This window comes from Molothrus ater, chromosome 5 (assembly GCF_012460135.2).
Source record: "Molothrus ater isolate BHLD 08-10-18 breed brown headed cowbird chromosome 5, BPBGC_Mater_1.1, whole genome shotgun sequence".
NCBI classification, from domain to species: domain Eukaryota; kingdom Metazoa; phylum Chordata; class Aves; order Passeriformes; family Icteridae; genus Molothrus; species Molothrus ater.
Window position 1 is genome coordinate 56537118 of NC_050482.2, and position 21471 is coordinate 56558588.

At 37.7% G+C, this 21471-nt stretch overlaps 1 protein-coding gene across 6 annotated transcripts in view; it reads left to right on the forward strand.

Moving 5' to 3' along the window:
• The window catches only part of PACSIN2 (protein kinase C and casein kinase substrate in neurons 2), a 59019-nt gene extending 38152 nt beyond the window's left edge, over nt 1–20867 (forward strand). For 4 of the 6 annotated variants that reach the window (XM_054514988.1, XM_036404968.2, XM_054514986.1 and 1 more), the window contains exons 3-11: nt 3912–4068; nt 4802–5037; nt 5716–5871; nt 6942–7117; nt 9566–9686; nt 11758–11882; nt 12555–12671; nt 13620–13816; nt 18707–20867. In XM_054514988.1, coding sequence (XP_054370963.1) covers nt 3912–4068; nt 4802–5037; nt 5716–5871; nt 6942–7117; nt 9566–9686; nt 11758–11882; nt 12555–12671; nt 13620–13816; nt 18707–18819 — 1398 coding nt within the window. In that variant the 3' untranslated portion in view covers nt 18820–20867. The remainder of the gene's footprint in view (nt 1–3911; nt 4069–4801; nt 5038–5715; nt 5872–6941; nt 7118–9565; nt 9687–11757; nt 11883–12554; nt 12672–13619; nt 13817–18706) is intronic. The other 2 variants (XM_054514989.1, XM_036404970.2) reach the window with 2 other exon arrangements.
• The last annotated feature ends 604 nt before the right edge of the window (nt 20868–21471 follow it).

Sequence of the window (21471 nt, forward strand, 5' to 3'; positions counted from 1 at the left end):
TGCCACCTTCTGGGCTGCTAACAAATGAAAATACTCTTCTTTTTTTCTCTCAGTGTACCAGAAAAACCTGCAAGGTGTATTTAACACTCTAGGCTTTTTTGCTGTTCTATGAATATGCCTTAAAATAAAAAAAGAGTCTAACAGTTGAGGTGAAGGAGCCTACATAATTTAAGACACTCCTTTTGTGTTTAGTGCTGTGAAATTGTAGAATAATGAAGTTGCAAACTCTTAGATAAATTCCCACTCAAGATCCTATCAGTGGCAGTGCTTGGCTCCCTTGGTAAAAGGCAAGCTGCCTGCACTGCGAAGTATAGGATGATCAATGCCTCATCAGAGGGTGCCTCTGGGTTTTTTTCTGGACCTTACAGATTCCCTAAATCTTAGATTTGGCAGAGGATTTGAGGTGACATTGCTGTGCTCATGCCTGAGAGGAAGTTATAAAATCAGAAGGAATGCTTTCTTGGTTAAGCTACATGGAGACCTGACAGCATCTATAGTGCCTGTAAGAGATAAATGGGGCAAAATAGGATCAACTGAGATTTATTAGCAGCAAAACTCAGTTATTGGTTTGGTTTTTTTTCAGTGGAAGAGGGTTAAAACTGATGGTTAATTCAAATTAGAACAGGTAGAAAGAGTGACACAAAACTATGAATCACAATTTTCCCAGAATGAACTGATTGCATCCAAAAAGTGATCGTTATAATGGTATTTTTAAGAAATAAACTCTTGATTATTTCCTTTTGAAGTGTTTCTGACAACTAAGGGTAAACAGCAAGTGAATTTGATATCATGTCATAAACTATCTCTTTCAGGTGGATGTATTGTTGATGCTAAAATGAAAGTGGGGTATAGTTTTTAAATATCTATTTTTCTACTTGAAATGGTTAGAAAGTTGTAGTCTTACAAGTTACTTTTCTGAAACAAATATTTTATGTGTAGGACATGAAGATTTAGAACTTCATGTCATAACTTCATTCTTATCTTAGACAGTTGTCTGCTGTCTGTTTAGCAAGAAATAGTGCAATGCTCAGAATGATCAGGAAATTATTCTAACTAGCAAAATCATGTATGTTCGTGTACTGTACAGGGCTAATTGAGAAGTCTGAAAATTGCCAGGCATTATGTAAAATGGCTCTGGCTGAAACAAAGCACAGGATTTTTTTGTTTGTGTTGTTCCTGGTGAGTTGCTACAAATAAAAGAATTCTTCATTTTTAATTTGCTCAAATACTTCTTGTGAAGGGGAAGAGGGAAGTCTTGCAGAATTTACCATTTACCTCGGAAATTGGAGAAAAGAGTCTTGAATAAACAATGTATAAGATCATGTTTTTCTGAGTTCAGAGTGTCTTGAATATGTTTCTAAGTTTTCAATTATTGTTTTAACTTCTCTACAGTTAATCTAGTAGTTCCTTGACAACCTAAAGACTGAAGTTATTTTCCCTTTACTTGGCTCTATGGTCTAAGGACCTTGTGTCTCAAATCTTATGTCCTACAGTGACAACCTGCACATTCCACATCTCTAAAATGCCTCATTGCAGTGTCCCTAACTTAAAATGTAATTTTTAAAAGAAGCCACTAGGTTTTCAAAATATTATGTGCCAAGTTATATAACTTATGTTCTCTATCATGGAACACAGAAAAAAAAGCCTTATTTTCAAAATTCTAGCATTCCTGATGGGGCAAATTTCAGTGTAAAAGGCTTTCTTTGCGATACCAGGTTATTTTCTAGTATTGTGGGCCTGGTTCCTCTTTATACTGATTTTAAACTGTGATGCTGAGTTCCTTCAGTCCTCCTGTGAGGAGGAGGGTGAATTATGTGTGGTGTGCGTGCAGCTCTTTAAAGGTGCCCTTATGTGATAACAGTGAATGGTCACAGGTAAACTTAGTTCAGTTCTCTGAATACCTGCCTGAAATTTGGCAACTGCTTGATGTTACCATGAGTTAGAGTTTGCTCAGAATGAAAGGATTAAATATAGCACAAGGCAGCCAGCTCTCATTCAATATTACCATTTAAAATGCTAATTTAATAGTGAGAATTTATGAAAGGAAATGTTCGTGCTACAGACATAAATCCCTGGGCACATAACTGGAGACACAAAATGATGCTAATATAAGGCTTCAGTAGTTGTGCCAAGCTAACATAACCTGTTTTGAAAGTCTGCTTGATTGTGAACCTACAGCTGGAGTAATTCTGAGCAGATGAATGATTTGTCTTTCATTACAAAGACTGTTGGAGGTATTTAATTCCCTTAACACTTTGATTACATATGTATAACTGCCTACTTCTCCATTTCCATTTATCCTGAAAATAGAAGGTTATTTTTCATGCTTTCTTGGTAATAGATGCAATCAGTTGACATGGATGCATTGACTCTCTCTGGTAGCTTCTTATCTTCAGTTATAGTATGGCTTATGTTTAAATGGGCAGGGGGTGTGTCTATGCATTTGTTTACATGATTTAGACAAATCAGTGACTGCTAACTAATGCCTTACTTAGATGCTAACTAAATTCCTTTGATCTGTTGAAATGGATCTAGTCCAAACCAAAAAACATGCTCAGATGAATTCTTTGGAGCCACTAAGAGAAATGGTTTTGTCATATCATTGATGGTTTTGATTTGATTTTTTTCCTTGGATTTGATGAGAAGACCTAGCATATGTCTGTATTTATAGTATAGTCATTTATTCATCCAGCACTTAGTATAGGGATTTTTTTTTCACTTTTAAGAGTATTCCCCTGTATACCATTTTCTCAAGCAAGTGGCTTGCGTGTGCATCTGCTGACAAAATTCTGAATAAATGTGAACCTAAAAGTTGGATGTTTTTCTCTGTCAGATGTGAAGCAGATATGATTCAAATGTAAAAATGACTAGCACACTTTGAGTATTTGAATATTTAATCAACTAGCCTTGCTGCTAATCTTTGTTTTTCAGTCAGGTGGTTTGGGCAGATAAGAAACTGGCTGTGATATTTAATAGCCTGTGCAAGTTCTCGTAACAGAGTTCTTAGGTCTTGTTTAATGTTTACAAAAGCCAGCCTGAGTGACCTTGAATTCAGTGGAAATGTTACTCTGGGAGCAGTGTAAGGCTTTCTTCCCTTTCAGACATTTAGATTTGTTATTCCACGTTGCTGTGTGCACAAGAGTGAAAGGGGAGTGTTAATTATATAATGGATGTTCATTATATGGTGTACATTTTGCTTCATGTCCTCATTTTATTATAGGTTGTACATTGAGCAACTGTGGGGTTTTTTTTTTCTTTAGTATTTACAATTCTAAGTATGGTAACTCCACATCCTTGCTGTCAGTATCTTCCCACATTAAATTCTAGAGTACACTTTGGAAATAATTGCTATCTGGTTTTTCAGCAGTGACTGCATTCTTAAAAACTATTATTATGGTTGATAAATATGTTGCAATGCTCCTTTGCATGTCTCTGCAGTTTTATTAATCCTGAAAGATTAAACACAGCATAAAATTAAAGTTTTAGGTACTTGATAATGAATATTGAAGAGGGAAAGAATACTCTATTATTTCTCTTAATTTTCTTCACTATCCTAGAGCATTACTAAGAAATAATAATGCAGAACAATTGTGGTGACTGCCCAAAATTACATTGCAGACTTAATAAAATGTAATAAAGCTTTCACTTTTAAAATTAAGAACTTTCTTTTACAGGGCAACTTGTAGCCTTTACTGCATTGTTGCAGTTAGGTTTTATGATTAATTTATGATTAATTTTAATGTTTCAGTTAGGTTTTATGATTAATTGATTTAAGATGAATGAACCTGATTCCATAATTGATTATTTCCTGCTGTATTATCTTACTCTTAGTTTACAGTATTTCTGTTAATTAAAGATTTATCTTGTTTTCAGAGCTTTCAAGCAGAAATTAAGTCTTTGTCTCTTGGTAGGTTGGAAATTACAAGAGGACAGTAAAACGAATTGATGATGGCCACAGACTTTGCAATGATCTCATGAACTGTATTCATGAACGGGCACGGATAGAGAAGGTCTATGCTCAGCAGCTCACAGAATGGGCTAAAAGGTGGAAGCAACTCGTGGAGAAAGGTAATGCTGAGTTTGAACTCTGACAACTTTCTCAAATGGAAAAAAAATGTTTTTGTATATCTTTGTTTTGGTAAGTACAAAGTAGAAATACTGTATGTTTTAGCCTATAATGGAGTTTTTGCAAGAGGCTCAGTAATGTGACAAATGACCAAGCTTTTTTGGATAAAAACTCAACCAAGCAAAGCCCTGCTCTTTTGCAAGTTCACGTGCTTCTTGCTGAAGCAGATGAATCTTGCCTCCAGTACCGAGTTATGTTCTAGAGAGCTGTCTGTTTCTCGATAATTACCAGTACAGTTTGAAAAGGGATTCTGAATAACAAGGGGGCAGTGACTGTGGGGGAAAAACTGGTGTAATTAAAGACCTAGGCATTGCTCTAATGGAAGGCTAAGGTGATGCTATTTGATATATTCTGGAATAGTTTATCCTTCCATGGTTATTCACCCTTCAAACAGTATGTTGAGAAACTGAAGGCAGTTCAAAGGGGAGCTCACATGTGGAATACTGAGAATTGTGGTACAGGGTTAAGGACTCCAGACTAAATGAATATTATTTCTTTCTGGCTTAAAAGTTTGTAATACTCTAAATTTATATGAAAAGAAATTGTTCCCTTTTCTAGGTTTGCATCAACATTGTTTACAAGTGAATATAAGTCAATAGTTTCAGGTAGTTTCTTGGGAATATAAGTTCCATGTGGGTGATGGTTACTGAGAATGACACTTTTTGTTGTGTTTAGGCCCACAGTATGGAACAGTAGAAAGGGCTTGGTGTGCTTTTATGTCAGAAGCTGAAAAAGTGAGTGAACTACATCTAGAAGTAAAAGGTTCACTGATGAATGAAGATTTTGAAAAAATCAAGAACTGGCAGAAGGAAGCCTTTCATAAGCAAATGATGGGAGGATTTAAGGAAACCAAAGAAGCAGAAGATGGATTTAGGAAAGCTCAGAAACCCTGGGCAAAAAAGCTGAAAGAGGTACAGCAGTAGATTATGTATTAGATATCCTGTGTTATAATATACTAATGTTTCAAATCTCTATAAGGGAGTAAACTCCCTATTCTTTCTGCTGGACCCTCCTTTCTCTTAAAGATCTCTTGCTTTCTGTCCTCTTCTGAAAATAAATATTTTTCTCTTGGTCTCTCTTAATCTTGATGAATTCAGTGAAAATCTGGGAAAAGTGAAATTTAAACTATCATTTTAACACTATCTTACTTCATGCAATGAAAGTTATGGATTGCTCAAATAAATGAGGGAAAATGTGTTTGTGGGTTTTTCCCCCCTCTCATATAACATTATTCTTAAATAAGAGGTTGGTAGAAAAAGGGGGATCAGGTGAGCATGGGCATGAGTGAGAAGTGTTTAGTTGGGGACTTTCTATAAAGCTTTTGTTGAGTCTGTTCAATACTTCTCTAAGCTGTATGAGTGACATTTCTTGTATGGTGAAAGAATGCTCCAATGATTTCCTTATGTTGATTCTTATGTGTTGTTCATTCTTTGGCCTAAATGAAAGCAATTTCCCCCTCTCCCCCAAAAAAGAAAAATCATCCTGAAAACAAAATCCGACCTTTTCTTCATTGCAACATGATTTTATGGCTAAGTTTTTATGGTTGCTATAGACTGTTCCAGATGCAAAGACTCAAACCCCTTTTGTAGGTGGAAGCTGCTAAGAAAGCTTACCATGCTGCCTGCAAGGAGGAGAAACTGGCTATATCCAGAGAAACAAACAGCAAAGCTGATCCAGCACTGAATCCTGAACAACTCAAGAAATTACAAGACAAAGTGGAGAGAAGCAAACAAGATGTACTAAAGGTATACTGAATGTTTTTTTGGTTTTGGTTTTTTTATGCACACCTATAGCTTGTGCGTGTTTAAGCTCTTTTTTCCTCCCGAATGTGTTGGGAACACCAGTTCACATAGCATAGTCAGTTCCAGTTCTGTACCAAAGTTTAATTTTCTCCCAAGAATGTGTTCTTGCCAAATTTTTCTTCTCTGAAGATGAATAATGTATGGCCTCTATTTCATTTAAGTACTTTCAGCAGGGAGCTAAGCACAGTAAGCCAGCAAACTTCTAGGGCAGAGTTCTACTTATTTACTAGTGAGGGCTGAGCTATTTCACTCAAGAAGCTGAGAGACAGATGCCTGAAACTTGCTGACAGCTAAGTATGTCATCATTCTTGACTGCAGAATGCATTTATAAAAAATGAAACTGATATAATCCACTTAAGTAAATGCTGTCCTGTTACACAGTTTGCTTTATCTGTTCAGTGTGCTGCTGCTGAGAGGCTTTTAATGTGTGATTCCTCAAGGATGTCTTTTTCCCTTGAGAATGCTTTTCTGGGATCTGGAATGTTTTGTTCCATCAGTTGGGATCTTCTAATTCCTGCCTGTGGACTACTTCTGTAAATTAGTGCAGAGTCTGAGGTTGTATCTGTTAGCTGAGCTCACAGTGCATGCAATTGATGTTCACAAGGATCTGAACATAATGTTTGGGGTTTTGATCATAACTCACAGTACACTATGTAAATTACTAGAGGAGAAAAGACAACACTTTAAAAGATCTCCAAATACTTTCAATAACTTGAAAGACTTCCTGCTCTGATTTACTCTGTAACTCCTTTAGTTTTTAACTTTAGAGTTAATTTAACATTTGTCATGGTTTCTGTTAAAAAGCCAGAGAAGAGGCTTGGAGGTTTATTGTAACTGTTTCTGCATTTTACTTAGATAATTCTCTTTGTGCCCTAAGGTGGGTACAGTAGTCATGAGAAGAGTTTGCAGCCTGGCAACTTGTGGTCTAAACCTCAGCCATTACTGCATTGATAGGTCTGTGTTGCAGGGCACTAATACAAAATATTGCTAACAGTTTGGTTTTGTACTCCCAGACAAAAGAGAAGTATGAAAAGTCACTGAAAGAATTAGATAATGCCACTCCTCAGTATATGGAGAACATGGAGCAGGTATTTGAGCAGTGCCAGCAGTTTGAGGAAAAGCGGTTGCGTTTCTTCCGAGAAGTGTTACTGGAAGTCCAGAAACACCTTGACTTGTCCAACGTTGCAAGGTAAAACTGCTAGACTTCAAAATTAATGCTTAATATACTTTTCTGTGGAAAGTAATAAATGCTTCAAGCAGATCAAAGTTCAGAGTTCTGATTTCTTTCTAATGTGTTGCTTCAGTTTAAAAGTGTAAGTGAGAGATTAATTCTTTGTTTTGTCTAAAATGAGATTAGCACCGTTCTCTAACGCTTGCCAGAAACAACAGACCCTCATTCTTATGGTGTTTTATAATCAAATATGGTTGAATTAGAAGGGATTCAGCATTTAGAACCAAAAAACGCTGGATCAAAGATTGGGAAAAGAAGGTCTCAGTTTATTATGTGTCTTACATGTTTATTAGAGAACAAACTGAAATTTATTAGTGTAAAACAGCATGAAATTTGTAGTCAATACATTTATTGTTAAAATATTAGAGCTCAGTAATGAAATTACCTTGATCTGGGGATGAATTTAAGATCCATAAGTTAAGCACTGCTGAACTCTTGTCCACCTTAATTCCTAAGTCTGCTTTTTATCAAGAATGTCTTGTATTTTGTTCTTTCTGCCCGAGCCCTCACTTTATTCCAAGAAAGCTAAACTTTTGCTAGGGAGCTCCTCAGACACAGGAACACTTGCAATGAGTGCTGTAACCATGGCAGTATTTTACATCCCACTTCTAACAGCAGAGGTCATGTGCACTCTGCTTAGCACTTCAAGTGCATGGAGAAAAGGAAGAACTGATTTTAACCTGAGCAGTGTCCCAAACAGGCTTGCTATACTGTCACACAAATATTAATGCTGACATGAGGTAAGAGGGTGGCACAGAGGCAAAAACAAAAACAGAGCAAGGAATAGGTAAGGGCAAAACCACTTATTTTGGCATCGTTACCATTTTGGGTGGCTTCAAAGTTCTTATGGAACTGATGTGGGAGATTGATTCATTTTACTGTCAGAGTGGATAGAGATAGAATTGCTGCTCATTTGATTCAGTTTCATCAGGTTAAATGAAACTACAAATCAGAAATAAATGAGAAATAGTTGACTGAATGGACAAGGTTGGGGGAAGACCACAGAAAATGACCAAGTGGAGAGGCAATGATTTCCTTTTAAGATCCTTAGAATTCCAGGAGTGGTCATAATAAACATCAAAGAAAGAACAGAACTATTAGGGTGAAACCGGGGAAAAAGCAGCTGTAACTGTTGATCTGTTTCCTTATCTTTGCCTCTTTAGTACAGAGAAAAAATATGTAGAATTAGTCATGAAAAGAAAGTTTGATTTTTAACTGTAATGATGCTAAAGAGCACAGTCCAGAAGATATCCTGCCATGCTTTTCAGAGATGGAGACCTACAGTTTGTTGTTGATTTAACTGATGGCTGGTAATGATGTATTCCCTTTCTCAAAATACATGCCTCTTTATTGCTTAAATACATTGAAATGACTGCTGATGTAGGAAAAAACCCACACTGTGTATATGTTAAAGCAGTCAAGTATTGTATAGAAATTGAGAAATGTGGAAGTGTATTTTGAGAAAGTTTGACTCCTTGACAATGTAGCACTAATGAATTCTAATTCTAAATTTTGTGTGATCTGGTCTGGAAGGATTTTCACAAGTACTCTATATTGAGTATAATAGCAGCTTAACTATATATAAAATCATATAATAGCGCTTCTGTGTCTCTTATTTTAAGCCTTGTGACTGTTGTGTTGAGATTTTTTTTAAACTCTGAGTTCCATACTGCACCATATTTATTGGTGGCTTTGATATAAATGTATTGTCATGCACATTAGCATGTGCATGGTCTAGGATCAGAGCTGTATCTGCAACATGACTTCTGTTCTGTTAATGAAAAACAACTAGGGTGAGAGATAAGAAAAAGTAGTAAGGTTCTTTTTCACGGTGTTTGATTCAAATAGTACAGTTAGTAAAATCAGACAGTACCCAAACCAGTAAAAGCAGCTTTCAGATATTATACCTGCATAGGAAAATGTTTAACCCATTTACCTCTGCTGCAGGTTTGGGGACTTTATTTTTATAATTGCTTACAATCCTGACTGGATTAAACCAGAAGTTTTCACAGAGTCCTGTGGATTTAGCACAAAACCAGTTTCTACTGTCTTGTAGATAAGCTTTGAAATTCAAGAAACTTCCAAGACTGCATTTCAGTTGTTTAAATACAGTCCTATGTATATATATATTTTAATGACAGCCAATTAAATTACACAAGAGTCATAGTTTTAAAATCTGGTAAACAAGGATTTTATGGTGTCATGAACTTTGAGCAAGTTTACTTGTTGGACTACTCTTCCCTTTTTACAGGCAGTTAACAGGTCTGTGAGTTTTTAAAAGTCTATCTTGCTATAAGTTTCTTCAATACTATTGTGAACTTTAAAATAGATTTTTTTAAAAACTGCTTAGGGATTTGCCATGATTCTAAATGTGATACTAAATTAGAAGACAAATTTGTTTTTCAGTTACAAAAATATCTACCGTGAGCTGGAACAGAATATCAAAACAGCAGATGCTGTTGAAGACTTGCGGTGGTTCAGAGCTAATCAAGGTCCAGGGATGTCAATGAATTGGCCTCAGTTTGAGGTAAGGTCACAGTACTTAAACAACTGAATTGTGTTGTCTAGTTTTTTTCCTCTTTGCTTTTTGTAATATGTCATTCTGGTGTAATTCTTAACTTCCAGCTTCCAACACTGAATCTTTTTGTTTTGCAAGTCATAGTGTTTTCTTATCTCCATTTTCACTGGGCCACAACTTTTGGAGGTGATTATATTGAGCGCTATTTAAAGAGAAAATGGCTGAACCAGAAAACTACAGTGCCTTTTTCTAAGCTTAAGTGATTACTGAAGTTCTTAGCCATTGTTCAGTTGATACCTCTCTGACACCTGCATATGTTTTCCTTTATGTTTTACTTTTCCCCTTTGGTAGAAGACTTCAGTTTGAATTTCCTTACTGTTAGCAGGTAATTGTAGCGTCTGCTGCAAAGACTCGGAAAAAGTCTGAACTAAACAGTTCAAAATTTGAAATTTGAGACTTAAAATTCAATACTGCTCTATTTAAAAAAAGAAAGTTCCACTTTTACCCAGTTAGTCATTTTATTGCTGGATGCCATTTTTGAAAGAAAGGAGTTTTTCTAAGTGGTGGTCTGTTACCATAGCCTACAAGAAATACGTACAAAAATGTGTCAATGCAGATCATACTACTCATGTATGATAGCTAGAAGTGGAATGAGTTGGACCAGAATCATGGGTTTAGTTAAAATAAGTTCTAGAGATTAAATTAATGGAGTGGAAGTATAAACTCTGGAGTGTTTCACTGTTCTCTTATTAACCATAAAGGAAAATAGCACTTGTTTTGAAAATACTGAGTAACTTTAGATTGGAGGTTTGAGGAAGAAAATTCATAACAGTCCTGTAGAATTTCTTTGCCTGAAACACTGAAGTGCAGTTACTTCTGTGTGGAGAAATTACTATCCTTTTTCTTAAACATTATAATTAACAAATTAAATGCTCCTGTTTCTGTTTTCCTAATCAAGTTTTTTCTTGTTTACATGCTACAAGGATGACGTAAGTAAAAAAGTCATGATCAAATGACTGTGAAATTGCATTGTAAACTGCAAATATGCATAGGTCAGTGGTCTTTTAACTGTGGTAACTCAGAAATCCAGTATGTATTTTACAAAGTTAAAATAATGAGGTATTTGAAGAACTGTGCAGAATGCACTGGACTGACTCTGCTACATGGGAGTAATAGCAACTCTGAAAACTTCCATTTCCTGATAAAAATGTATCTCAAATGTCATCTTTTGTATAGCAAACTCTCTCCTGACTTTTTTTACTTTTAAGACTTCTGAGGAAACATGTCTCAGCATAGGATATTTACTTGCATCCAGTTTGTTTTCTGTTGGTTCCCGCTTTGTATCAGTATAGCATATATAGTATAACAGGATATCAAAGCTTAACTTTGGCTTGATGCAGGAGCTGTGTTTAGGTCTCACCATGCCTGTCCCATCTGCCTCTGAATGGTTCAAAACATCAAGAAGGGTCTGCAAGGGGCATCATTAGTCTTGTCAATACTTGTGTTGATTTGAGCCTTAACTCCTATATATGGCTTTTTAGGACAATGAATTTCACTAAATCCAGAATGAAGTACTTTTAGGGCTTAAATCTTAGGAACAGATTTAAATTAGCTTCTTCTTTGTAAGTCATCTGAGAGTTCTTGAGAAGTAAGCCCTGTCTTACAGTGCCTTTTTTAATTGAATGTTAGAGTTATCTTTTAAGGCCAGATGTCTTGGCATTATTTGAAACTGTGAGCCCTCCCAGTACATCTTTTTGAATATCTTTACTGGCCAGCTCTTTTGATTGCTCCAGTTGTGTGCCACATGTCTGGTATTTTAAGTCTTTCCAAGGGGTTCAGAATACTAAACAGGGAAGTGCAGGTAACTGGGATTTTGTGAGTAGCACAGACACCTGTTTGCATTACTGGAGTAGGAACTAGATGAGAATTGTACATGAAATGTTTGGAGTGACTTGTCTTTAATAATTATTGATAGTGTTGTATATATAGATATGTATGTTCCATAAGTCAGTCTGGAAATGAAATGTGATAATTACTTGTTCAATTTAATTTCTAAATCACGTTTTGCATTCGTTGGTAGGAGTGGTCTGCAGACCTGAATCGCACTCTCAGTAGAAGAGAAAAGAAGAAGGCTTCTGATGGAGTGACTCTGACTGGCATCAATCAGACAGGAGACCAAGTTTCACAGCCTAACAAACATAGCAGGTAGCTTTTTTTATGCCTAAAAACACTAATTGGAAGATTGTTGCCTTCAAATGCACTAAGCTCTACAGGATCAAAAAGTCACTGTCCAATCAAATGATAAATGATAATTATCTGCGAGCATTTTTAGTGATGTCACTGCATTTCACAAATTAATTTGGAAATTATTCTTCATATATAGTTCTCTTTCCATTGGGAGCTGAAAGAAACCAAGCTTCATGAGAAACTGAACTTTCTGTACTTGATCTGGTGGTCTCTTCCTACCTTCCCACCTCTAGAAATGACAATAATACTTTGAGGTCTTAGTTTGCAAAACATTTAGTCACATCAGAATTCTGGATGTGATTAATACAAAACTGTTAGCATCGACTGCTTTAAAAAGGAATGAAGCTGGCCAAGTAAATTGCATTGCCTTTTATTGCAGTCAGTAGGAAAAAAGAAATTGTGGTCCACAAAAGATATTCTAATTGTGGAGGAATGCTCCCTATGTGAGACTTTCCAAGCTTTCTTGAGTCTTTTGCTGCATTTGATAGATGTTTTGGTTTTGTTTAGTTGTTTATTTAAATTTTTTTGACTGAAGGAGGGGTCTGCTAAGAAACTGCTTAGTGGGACACCAGTGACAGTGTTCTCTTATACAGATAGGGTCACCATAATGCTTTTTCTTTTCCAAATTAGCAGTCTTAGTGTCCAGAGTAACACAGTGCAGTCAGTACAATCAAGTTACAATCCCTTTGAAGATGAAGAAGATACTGGGAGTACTGTCAGTGAAAAGGAGGACAATAAGATCAAAAAGTTGGTGAAATGTTGTTTTTTAATTGTTTTCACATTTGCACTGTCTCTATCCAGGGTTTTCTATTTTCGGTTTCTATAACACTACGCTGGTCAGTGCATGATGAGTTTTTAAGCAGTTGTGTAAGCAACACTGTAACCTAACTTGTCTTTCCTAACAGATGCCATATCTGTGGCTTGATCTTTGGTTTCAAACCACTGTGGTTATTGGCAGTTGCTAACAGAACTGCTGTTGCTTTTTTTTCCTTCCTTTCCCAGTCCTATAAAATGTTAAAACTGATGTGTTTTTCTAGTAAAACTGCTTCTGGAGCTTTACTGCTCTGTGTCTTCTCACTGAATAAATCTGCTTTTAAGATGCTTTCTTTTTTTGTTTAGGACCTTCTTGAGCAGCTGCCTGTTGCTTCAGTGTACACTCTAGGGATATTCCACTCTATTAACTGGCATGTGCATGCTGAACAGTGAACTTCCCTTTAAATGATCAAGTTGTTGCAGTATAATGAAGTTTTTTATTGGTGGATTACAATATAGAAAAAGTGTTGGAAGCTATTGTAGAGGTGCACAGTGGTTTGGGAGGAAGGTTCTGCAAAGCAATTTAAATGTCTTTCCTAAACCAGATAATCTCTCTCATTGACTGTGGCATCCCTTTTACCTTTCCAGAGTAAATAATCCCATGGATTATGTGGATTTTTTTGAGAGAAAAGTCCTTTGAGTTTGTGGGGAGATTGACGTGTGTATTAGTTTTTCCTTTTTGTAACTTTTTAAATGCTTTGCAAGAATGTTTTTATTTTTTAATGGGGCATTGTCAATTAAAGATAGATGAGAAGATACCAGAAGGAAAGTTTCAAAGCTGGGCTTTAGAGTGGAGTTTAATCATATTCAGGGTTGTCTTAATGGTATTTCTAGATTCCTATTTTAAAAGTGAAAAATAATAATTTCAAATTTGATTTTCAGTGTTAGCAGCTATGAGAAAAACCAAAGCTACCCTACAGATTGGTCTGATGACGAGTCCAACAACCCCTTCTCCTCCACTGATGCAAATGGAGACACCAATCCCTTTGATGAAGACACCCCTCCTGCCATGGAGGTGAGAGTACGTGCACTCTATGACTATGAGGGCCAGGAGCAAGACGAGCTCAGCTTTAAGGCTGGTAAGTTTGCAATGTTCACTTGAAAATATTTATCAAAAAGGAGAAAGGCGGGCAATTTTTTCTCTCTTCACCTTTTATTTTCTCTGGATGTACAATTCCACATGCAGGGTCCTATCTAACCATCATCCCTCCTAACAATACTTTTTGGTCTCCCCTGTTTGGCAGCACTGACTCCTAAACTCTTTGAAATGTGTTGGGTTGCCTCTGAGATGCTCCTTTCTTCCTATCTTAAGTGAAACAAATCTATCTGCAGAACTGAAAATCCTCTCTCTCCCTTTTCTTCCTTGATGACAGTAACAGCTGCTGCTTTTAGCTGTCTGGAAATGCCAACCCTACAGAGTTGTTTTTTAAAGGAAAATACCACAGCAGCTATTCTTGTATTAAATCAACTGATACCTTCTCTGTTTAAATAGAAAGCATCTGATTTTTGGCATCCAACTTTCTGCACTGCTAACTTTTTAGGATTGAAAATTTAGCCATGGACAGATACCTTTTAAACTGTCTCTGTTCACCCCTCTTCAGTGTATGTTAAGCACAGGTATTATCTTTACCTGAGTTTTTTCAGTCTTGTGTTGTATTAGGGTACACTTAGTACACCTCTTCCTTCTTAAGGTGTTGTATCTCCCTTGAGCCCTAAACCCTTTTTTCCCTCACTGTTACAGGAGTTGAGAGAACAGAATAGATGCAGCTGATGGGGGAGACCCATCACACACTGTTTCCACACACAGGAAAGTGACATCAGGGTGTGATGGCTGCACACCACAGGTGCTGCTGCCTCCAGCTGAAATCTACCCCCTGTTCATGACTTTCAAGTCAATTGTTCCACTGTCTTGCCCAGAATTGCAGGAGACATTTTCCAACCAGGAATTCAAGAACAAGATTGCAGGAGTAGTTTAGCAAAAGCAAGCAGAACTTCACTTTGTGCAAATGAGAGAGATAGACACTCTTTGAGTTTGTCTCTTTTCCTATTTGCTTGTCATTTATTCCCATCTCCTGTAATAGAAAAACAGGATTCAAGTGTTGAAAAGAAACTCCAGAAAGCTTTTGTCTGCCTCCCTTTCAACTAGGGTTACTTAAAGTTAGTGCTACTTCTATACTACCTGCTGTGGTTCTAGGTGGATGTTAGGGCTTAAAGTTAGGAAACCAGACCATGTTGTAGCTAATCAGGGAACTGCAGGATGTCTGTTCTGCTGATGAAGGGGCTGCTCAGAATAGTGTGTCATATTCTAAATGCAGTTTGTGCTTTCTGAACCAAAACACCCCCCAGCTCAGGTGGTGGTACTGTGCCATTAACTCACCACCTTCCTTTTTTGTTAGTGAAACCATTAAACATCTGACTTTCTTCTTTGTAGACAAGTATTGCAGGCTTCCAGAGTGGAGGAATGGGTTACTTGTCCATGAACTTTGCTAAATTGTGCCTTGACAGAAGTCCAGTAGTAACAAAACATCTGGTACTTCTGTGGAATGCACACAAGCCAAAAGTTACTTTTCATTCTATAGACTTTACCTGCTCCGTTTTTCTCAGCAGGGGATGGAAGCATGCTAATCCTCTTGAAATATATCTCTGGTACCTGTGAAAGCAGCAAGGGTTTACAGTAATGAGTCTTTCCTTGGCAAAACCATGCAGTGTTTATATACACAGATATAATGGTTTATATACACAGATGTAACGGTTAAATACAAAGTTAGGTGGTGTGTGCTGGAGTATCAGCTGTGTCACTTGCATTGAACCATTGAACCAAGTGGCTCTCACTGTGTGAGGTCTGTAGAAATAAAGCAGAGGAGGTATGAACTGTGAGATATATGCAGACTTCACTTAAAAAGAGTTCAGTACTTTGAAGGAAGAGCATTAAAGAATATTACAACACCAAATGATGTCATTGATACAATTGTAGGAAAGGGATGATGTGCTAGACCATGAATTCCCTTAGATATGCTGAATTAATAGGATGGCTACTTAGTTATTAGGCAGAAGTGTTAGTGTGACTAGCTTTACATTGAACATACAAAAAACTAAGGAAAAGAACTTACTAGGTCAGGTGGGAGCCAATTTAAAATGTACTCAATCCTATGTTCCTCTGTAGATATCCCTAGGCTCCTAAGCAGCTGTCAACAGAGGATTAATACATTTTAAGGATTTGTTCAAATGTACATGGATATTCTCAGATAGGATTTCCTTGGGTATTCAAAGAATTTACCTACAAAATGCTTCTAAATACATCTTACGGAATATATGCTGTCACGGTTTGACTCTGGCGCAATGCCAGTGTCCCCATGAAAATATATTCTCCCTGGTGTCTGCTGGGAGATGTGACCAGGAATAGAGCAAAGCAGGCTCCAACTTAGAAATAAAGAAGAAAAACTTTATTAACCTACAACTATATATAAAAAGAAACACACACAGAACTCAGAATGAAAACCTTCCAAAAACATTCCTCCTCCCCCCACCAAATTTCCAATACCCCTCAGATCATCAACTCTCAGTCCATCACTACCCCTTAGATAATCCTCAGTTCATCAAGGAGAGAGGAGTCCCTCTTGTGCCATAGGCTTCCCCTGGAAACACAGTTGAAACCTCTTGTGTTTCCATGTCACACATGGCACTGCCCGGAGATCATTTGCCATCGTGACATCTTCCTTCCATGCCCAGTGCTCTCACCACTGCGCATGGACCAGAGCTGCTTCTAGGGTTCCCCTTTTAAGGATGCTTTGCCCAGTTCCAAAAAAAGCACAGTCTCTCACTTTTGGGACACCAGTCCCACCCCCAAATTCACCCCCTAGGGCCGAGGGGTCTCAAGAACAGAGATCTTCTCCTTCCCTGAAGACGGAGGGCACCACCACCCTCCTCACCCGTTGTCTCTGTTCATGCACTCCTTCACATAACATCACTGCACTCTCTTGGCTCCAAGCCATTGCCTCCCCCTAAATGCAGTCTCTGTGTCACAGGAAAAATGGTTCTGTCCTTGGCTATACAAGAAAAGTCCAGCCAAAGGCTACTCCATCATCCCTCCCACCTAAGATTCTTCTCAACTTTTCTTGTGGCCCATTTCCTCTTACCTCATCTTTATCTCTCTTCTCATTCAACTCCAGGAGGATCCTCATTTGTAAGGTTTCCATCATCCAAGAAAAGAGTTAAAAATCTCAGGCCCTGTGGGGCACCTTCTTGCCGCACCCCCCCCCCTTCTCCTCCTTGGCCGGCTGTGCTATCAAAGTTCAAAGTGGCACAAGCACCATATCTCCCTCTCCCTCTCTCTCTCTCTGTCTCTCTGTCTCTCTCTCTCTCTCTCTCTCTCTCTCTCTCCCCCACCCTGCGGGAGAGGGGGGGGTGGCTGCCTGATGCCTCTCCAATGTTCCTCTACCCTTCCATCCTGCGGGGGGCCTTCGCCTCCCCTCTCTGCCCAAAGCCCGGCCTACCTCACCCGGCCGCATGGCCTCTTCTCCCCCACCCAGCCCGCAGCCGGGCAGGGGATCTCTGACCTCTTTCACCAAGAGAACCCAAGAGAGCTTCCCCCTGGGAGTTCTCTGCTTTTAACCCCCTGTGTTCTCAGAGGCGTATCCATGTCCTCAGTGGCCACACCAGGTCCCAATATTCAAATCTGAGCACCTATTGGTTTGACCACAGCATCCCAAAAAACTCACTTCCTTTTCAAACCAGGACATATGCTTTGCACCGTGTCCATTAAATGTACTTTAATACACAAAACTCGTTTTTTTAGTAGAGTACCTCTACATCTGGTGCTTTTTGTTTTGTCTTTTCTCTTGGCAAACAGCTGTGGGAGGCTTCCAAGGAGCAAGAATAACTTTATTCATATCCTATGAGAGGTTTTATAAGCATGTAAGAGGATGGGACATAATTATTTACAATATGTCTGTCTCGCCCTCCTGTAGCCTTCAGTGGCTGAGAATAGTCATAGTAAAGGTTGTCCCTGCAATGTTGTCAGAGTATGTTATTGTGTGTTCTTGTTTTATCATCACAGTGGTTTCATTGTAACTGCTGTGCAGATGACACTTAAAAGTGTTAATATTTTCTTAGACCTCCAGGATCCAAGCCCAAGCTTTGATACAAATGCATTTGTTAGGGCATACTGTCATTGAAATGTGAAATTTGAGTACTCTTTGTTTCCACTCTTTATTAACACACACTTCATGGAAGGTTTCAAATTGTTCACTTCCATTCTGCAGCACTAGAAAAAGTGGAAAAGTTGTAACATATTTCCATAAACCAAATAGAGTCTGAAGTGCCAAACATTTGTTCACAATGGGTATTTATTAGTTTTCTGATAAAAACTAGAAGAGATGAAACTTTAACTTTTTTATGGAAGAGAAAAGCTATAAAGATAAGTATCTTGAGAAGATTTAATATGAAGCTTGTCTATTTCTACCAAAAAAATTACATTCCTTAGCTAGTTTATATTCTCCTGAATGACACCAAGACTCTCTACTATTTTAGACTGTAATAATTGATTAATATCTTCATCATCTAGTTCCTATTGCTAAGATAAAACACACATCAGTTTTATCTAGGGAAAACATTTGACACAAATTAGTCACGCAGGAGGAAATAATTGTTACTCAATGTGGCCTTTTTTGCCTGGCTGAGGTGGAACTTCCTTTGCTCCTGTGGAGCATCTTGGAGTCTGCAGGCTCTCAAAAGTCAAAGTATTCCCTGAGGATGTGGAATATCAGATGTGCATTGCAGTCAAAATGAAGTTAACTTATAGTTCAGACATTCATGAATACATAATCTGGAAGTTAGCAAGCAAATTCTGAGCTATTTAATCTTTGTAGCATTTTCTTCCATGTTTCCCTTAAAACCTTAATACAATAAGCCTAATGAAACATCTATTTGACTTTCACTGAGTTGGGGAAAATGTTCCTTCTTTTCTTCAGGGGATGAGTTAACCAAAATAGAGAATGAGGATGAGCAGGGCTGGTGCAAAGGACGCCTGGACAATGGACAAGTTGGTTTATACCCAGCAAACTATGTGGAACCAATCCAGTGACAAAGGACAAAATAAACACAGAAGTGTCACAAGAGCTCTGTAGGCCTGTACAGTGTATTTAGGTGAAGTGAGAGGAAACTGAATGGATGTATAGAGTGTATATATTTTAATGATAAGGTGAGAACTTGATACCCAAATAAGGCTGAATGAAAGACAAAAGCTTAACATTGTTCTCACAACTTGTACCCAATGCAAAGGAAAGGAGTAAGGCTGAAAAAATAGTATGATAGGAAAAATACTTTTTAAACTTTTTCTTCCCACATGGTCTGTTATTGTGGATCCTAAACATTTTTGCATTTTCTATGCTTATGCCTCATCCTACCCCAGGTATGTGGCTTACGCTCACTTTTGTTTAATCAGTTATTTTAAGTGACCTTTCAGTAACTTGCAACTTGAATTTTAAAGATTGATAAGAACAAATAAAGAATTAACTATAATAATGTCTGAAAGATGCAGTATTTTTTTATTTAAATGCTATGTAGTTAAGCACCTTTTTTTATGCTTTATCAATTAATACTTAAATTATGACATAGATTTAGTTACCACTTGACTGAATGAAAGCTTTTTCCATGTTGTAGTAATCTTTCTGTGTTGTCAGCATGGCTTGAAGTTGTAAATGGAGTTGTAAAACAAAATACTGTATTTAATAAATATCTGTTACAGAAGGTTATTTGTAGCAGAGATATCTGCAGGTGTCATGGGTTGGGATTCTATTACAAATGTTCTTTATGTGGGTTGACACTTGAACTAAGAGTTTTTCATCTAGATCTTAAGTGGCATTCAAGAGAAATATGAATTATGCATAAGCCCCAGAAGAGTGGCTATTTCCAGTACATGTTTGCAGGGAAAAAAAAAAATCTCCTTTTAACTGCTAATGATTTTTGGGTGATTTGAAATGGTCAGTCTTTGAAAGCTGATTATCCTGAACAGAGAAGACTGTAAAATAGACTAAATGCTTTTATTAATAGCCTATCTATGTTGTGTATATGTACATATAATTTGATATTCCAAAATATGAAGAGCATGGCTATTAGTTATCAAGCCTTTTGGTGTCAATAAGATTTAGACTATTTTAAGAGTTTAAATTATCTGTATATTTAAATCTGCTTTCCTGCCATATTCATTACTGTACCATAGACAAAGTATTCTGTGATAAGATTTTTCAGAAGTACAGTAAATACACTAATATACTCAAAATCAGTATTTGTGGATAAATTAATGAGTCAAAGTATAAACTAGCTTTAGTCCAAACATGGATTATTGTAGCAGAACACTGTAAAATCTACATTTGTTTGCAGTTACAACTTGGCCAGCTGTAGTCGTGTCAAATATGCACTTGTGACATTGAAAACTGGGTTGTAAACCTACAGCAGATCTGTGTTAAAACTAAGTATCAGGTAAGTAGATAATGCCATGTTAGGAAGCTACACTGTAATGAAGTTAACAAATCTTTTTTGAGGTATCTATAAAACACTGTTGGTAATCTTGGACCCTATCATTTTTGAGCTTATAGATATATTTAGTCATCATTTTCAGTGAATCCAAATGTGCAAGCTTAGAAAGTGGATGTATGTATATGTCTGTCAACAAAAACTTACCAACATATTTGTTCATCCACAGGACAGTTGCTAAAATTGTCAGGAATTACTGGTTTGGGTTTCTGTGTTGTAAAATATTTTAGAAAACAATAAAGTCTGTTAATCTCTTAAATACACGGAATGCACCTTTTACTATTTCAGTGTGTGTCAAAGCACAAATAATCTCTGCATTTCATTGCAATTCATAGTGACAAAACCTGCATTGTGTAAAAGAGCCACAAGCAGGAGTGTGACGTGGGTGACATTGTGCCGTTTACAAAAAAGGGAGGAATTCTTGGCAAAACATTCCAGCAAAATCTTCATGGAAGAAGAGGAAACTGTCTTTTATGGGTTACAGAGTCCACTGTGATGCTGCTTTCTGTGGTGTTGTCAAGCCTCAGATAGCATGGGTGAGCAGCTAAGCTTTTTATTTCTTCTTAAATAAAGTATCTGAATATTTTCTGCCTTTGAGTTTTCTTGTTGACTGGCAGTGATTAATGTAGTGCTGTTTGTGACAGCTGGCTGAAGGTTTTCTGTCATCTCCCCCATCAACACCTGCTGAATAGCAGATCTCAGGGGTTCATAAACACTGGCACAGGGTCTGTTTGGAGGCCTGTCACCAGTGGTGTCCCCCAGGATTAACTGTTTAATATATTCATCAGTGCCTTGGGGTGGCTCAGGGGTGGCACAGAGCTGGGAGGAGCAGCCAGTCCCCCTGGGGCTGCACAGCTCTTCCCAAGGACCTCAGCAGGGTGGAGAGATGGGCAGAGGAGCTGTCTGAAATCCAGAAAAGGAAATGCAGGGTCCTGCACCTGGGGAAGAATAACCCCGGGCACCAGGACAGGCTGGGGGTCACCTGCTGGAGAGCAGCTCTGAGGAGAAGGGCCTGGGGGTCCTCGTGGGCAGTGAGCTGTCCCAGAGGGCAAGACACCAGTCAGAACTCTGTAAGGGACTTCTGCAGGTGTTTCACACTTCTGTGATCCTAAGTAACTTACTAAATAATCAATAAATAATCAACTGCCACCCTTCTACTTAAGCTTTTAATAAATCTACAAGTCCATTCAGGAATCCCTCT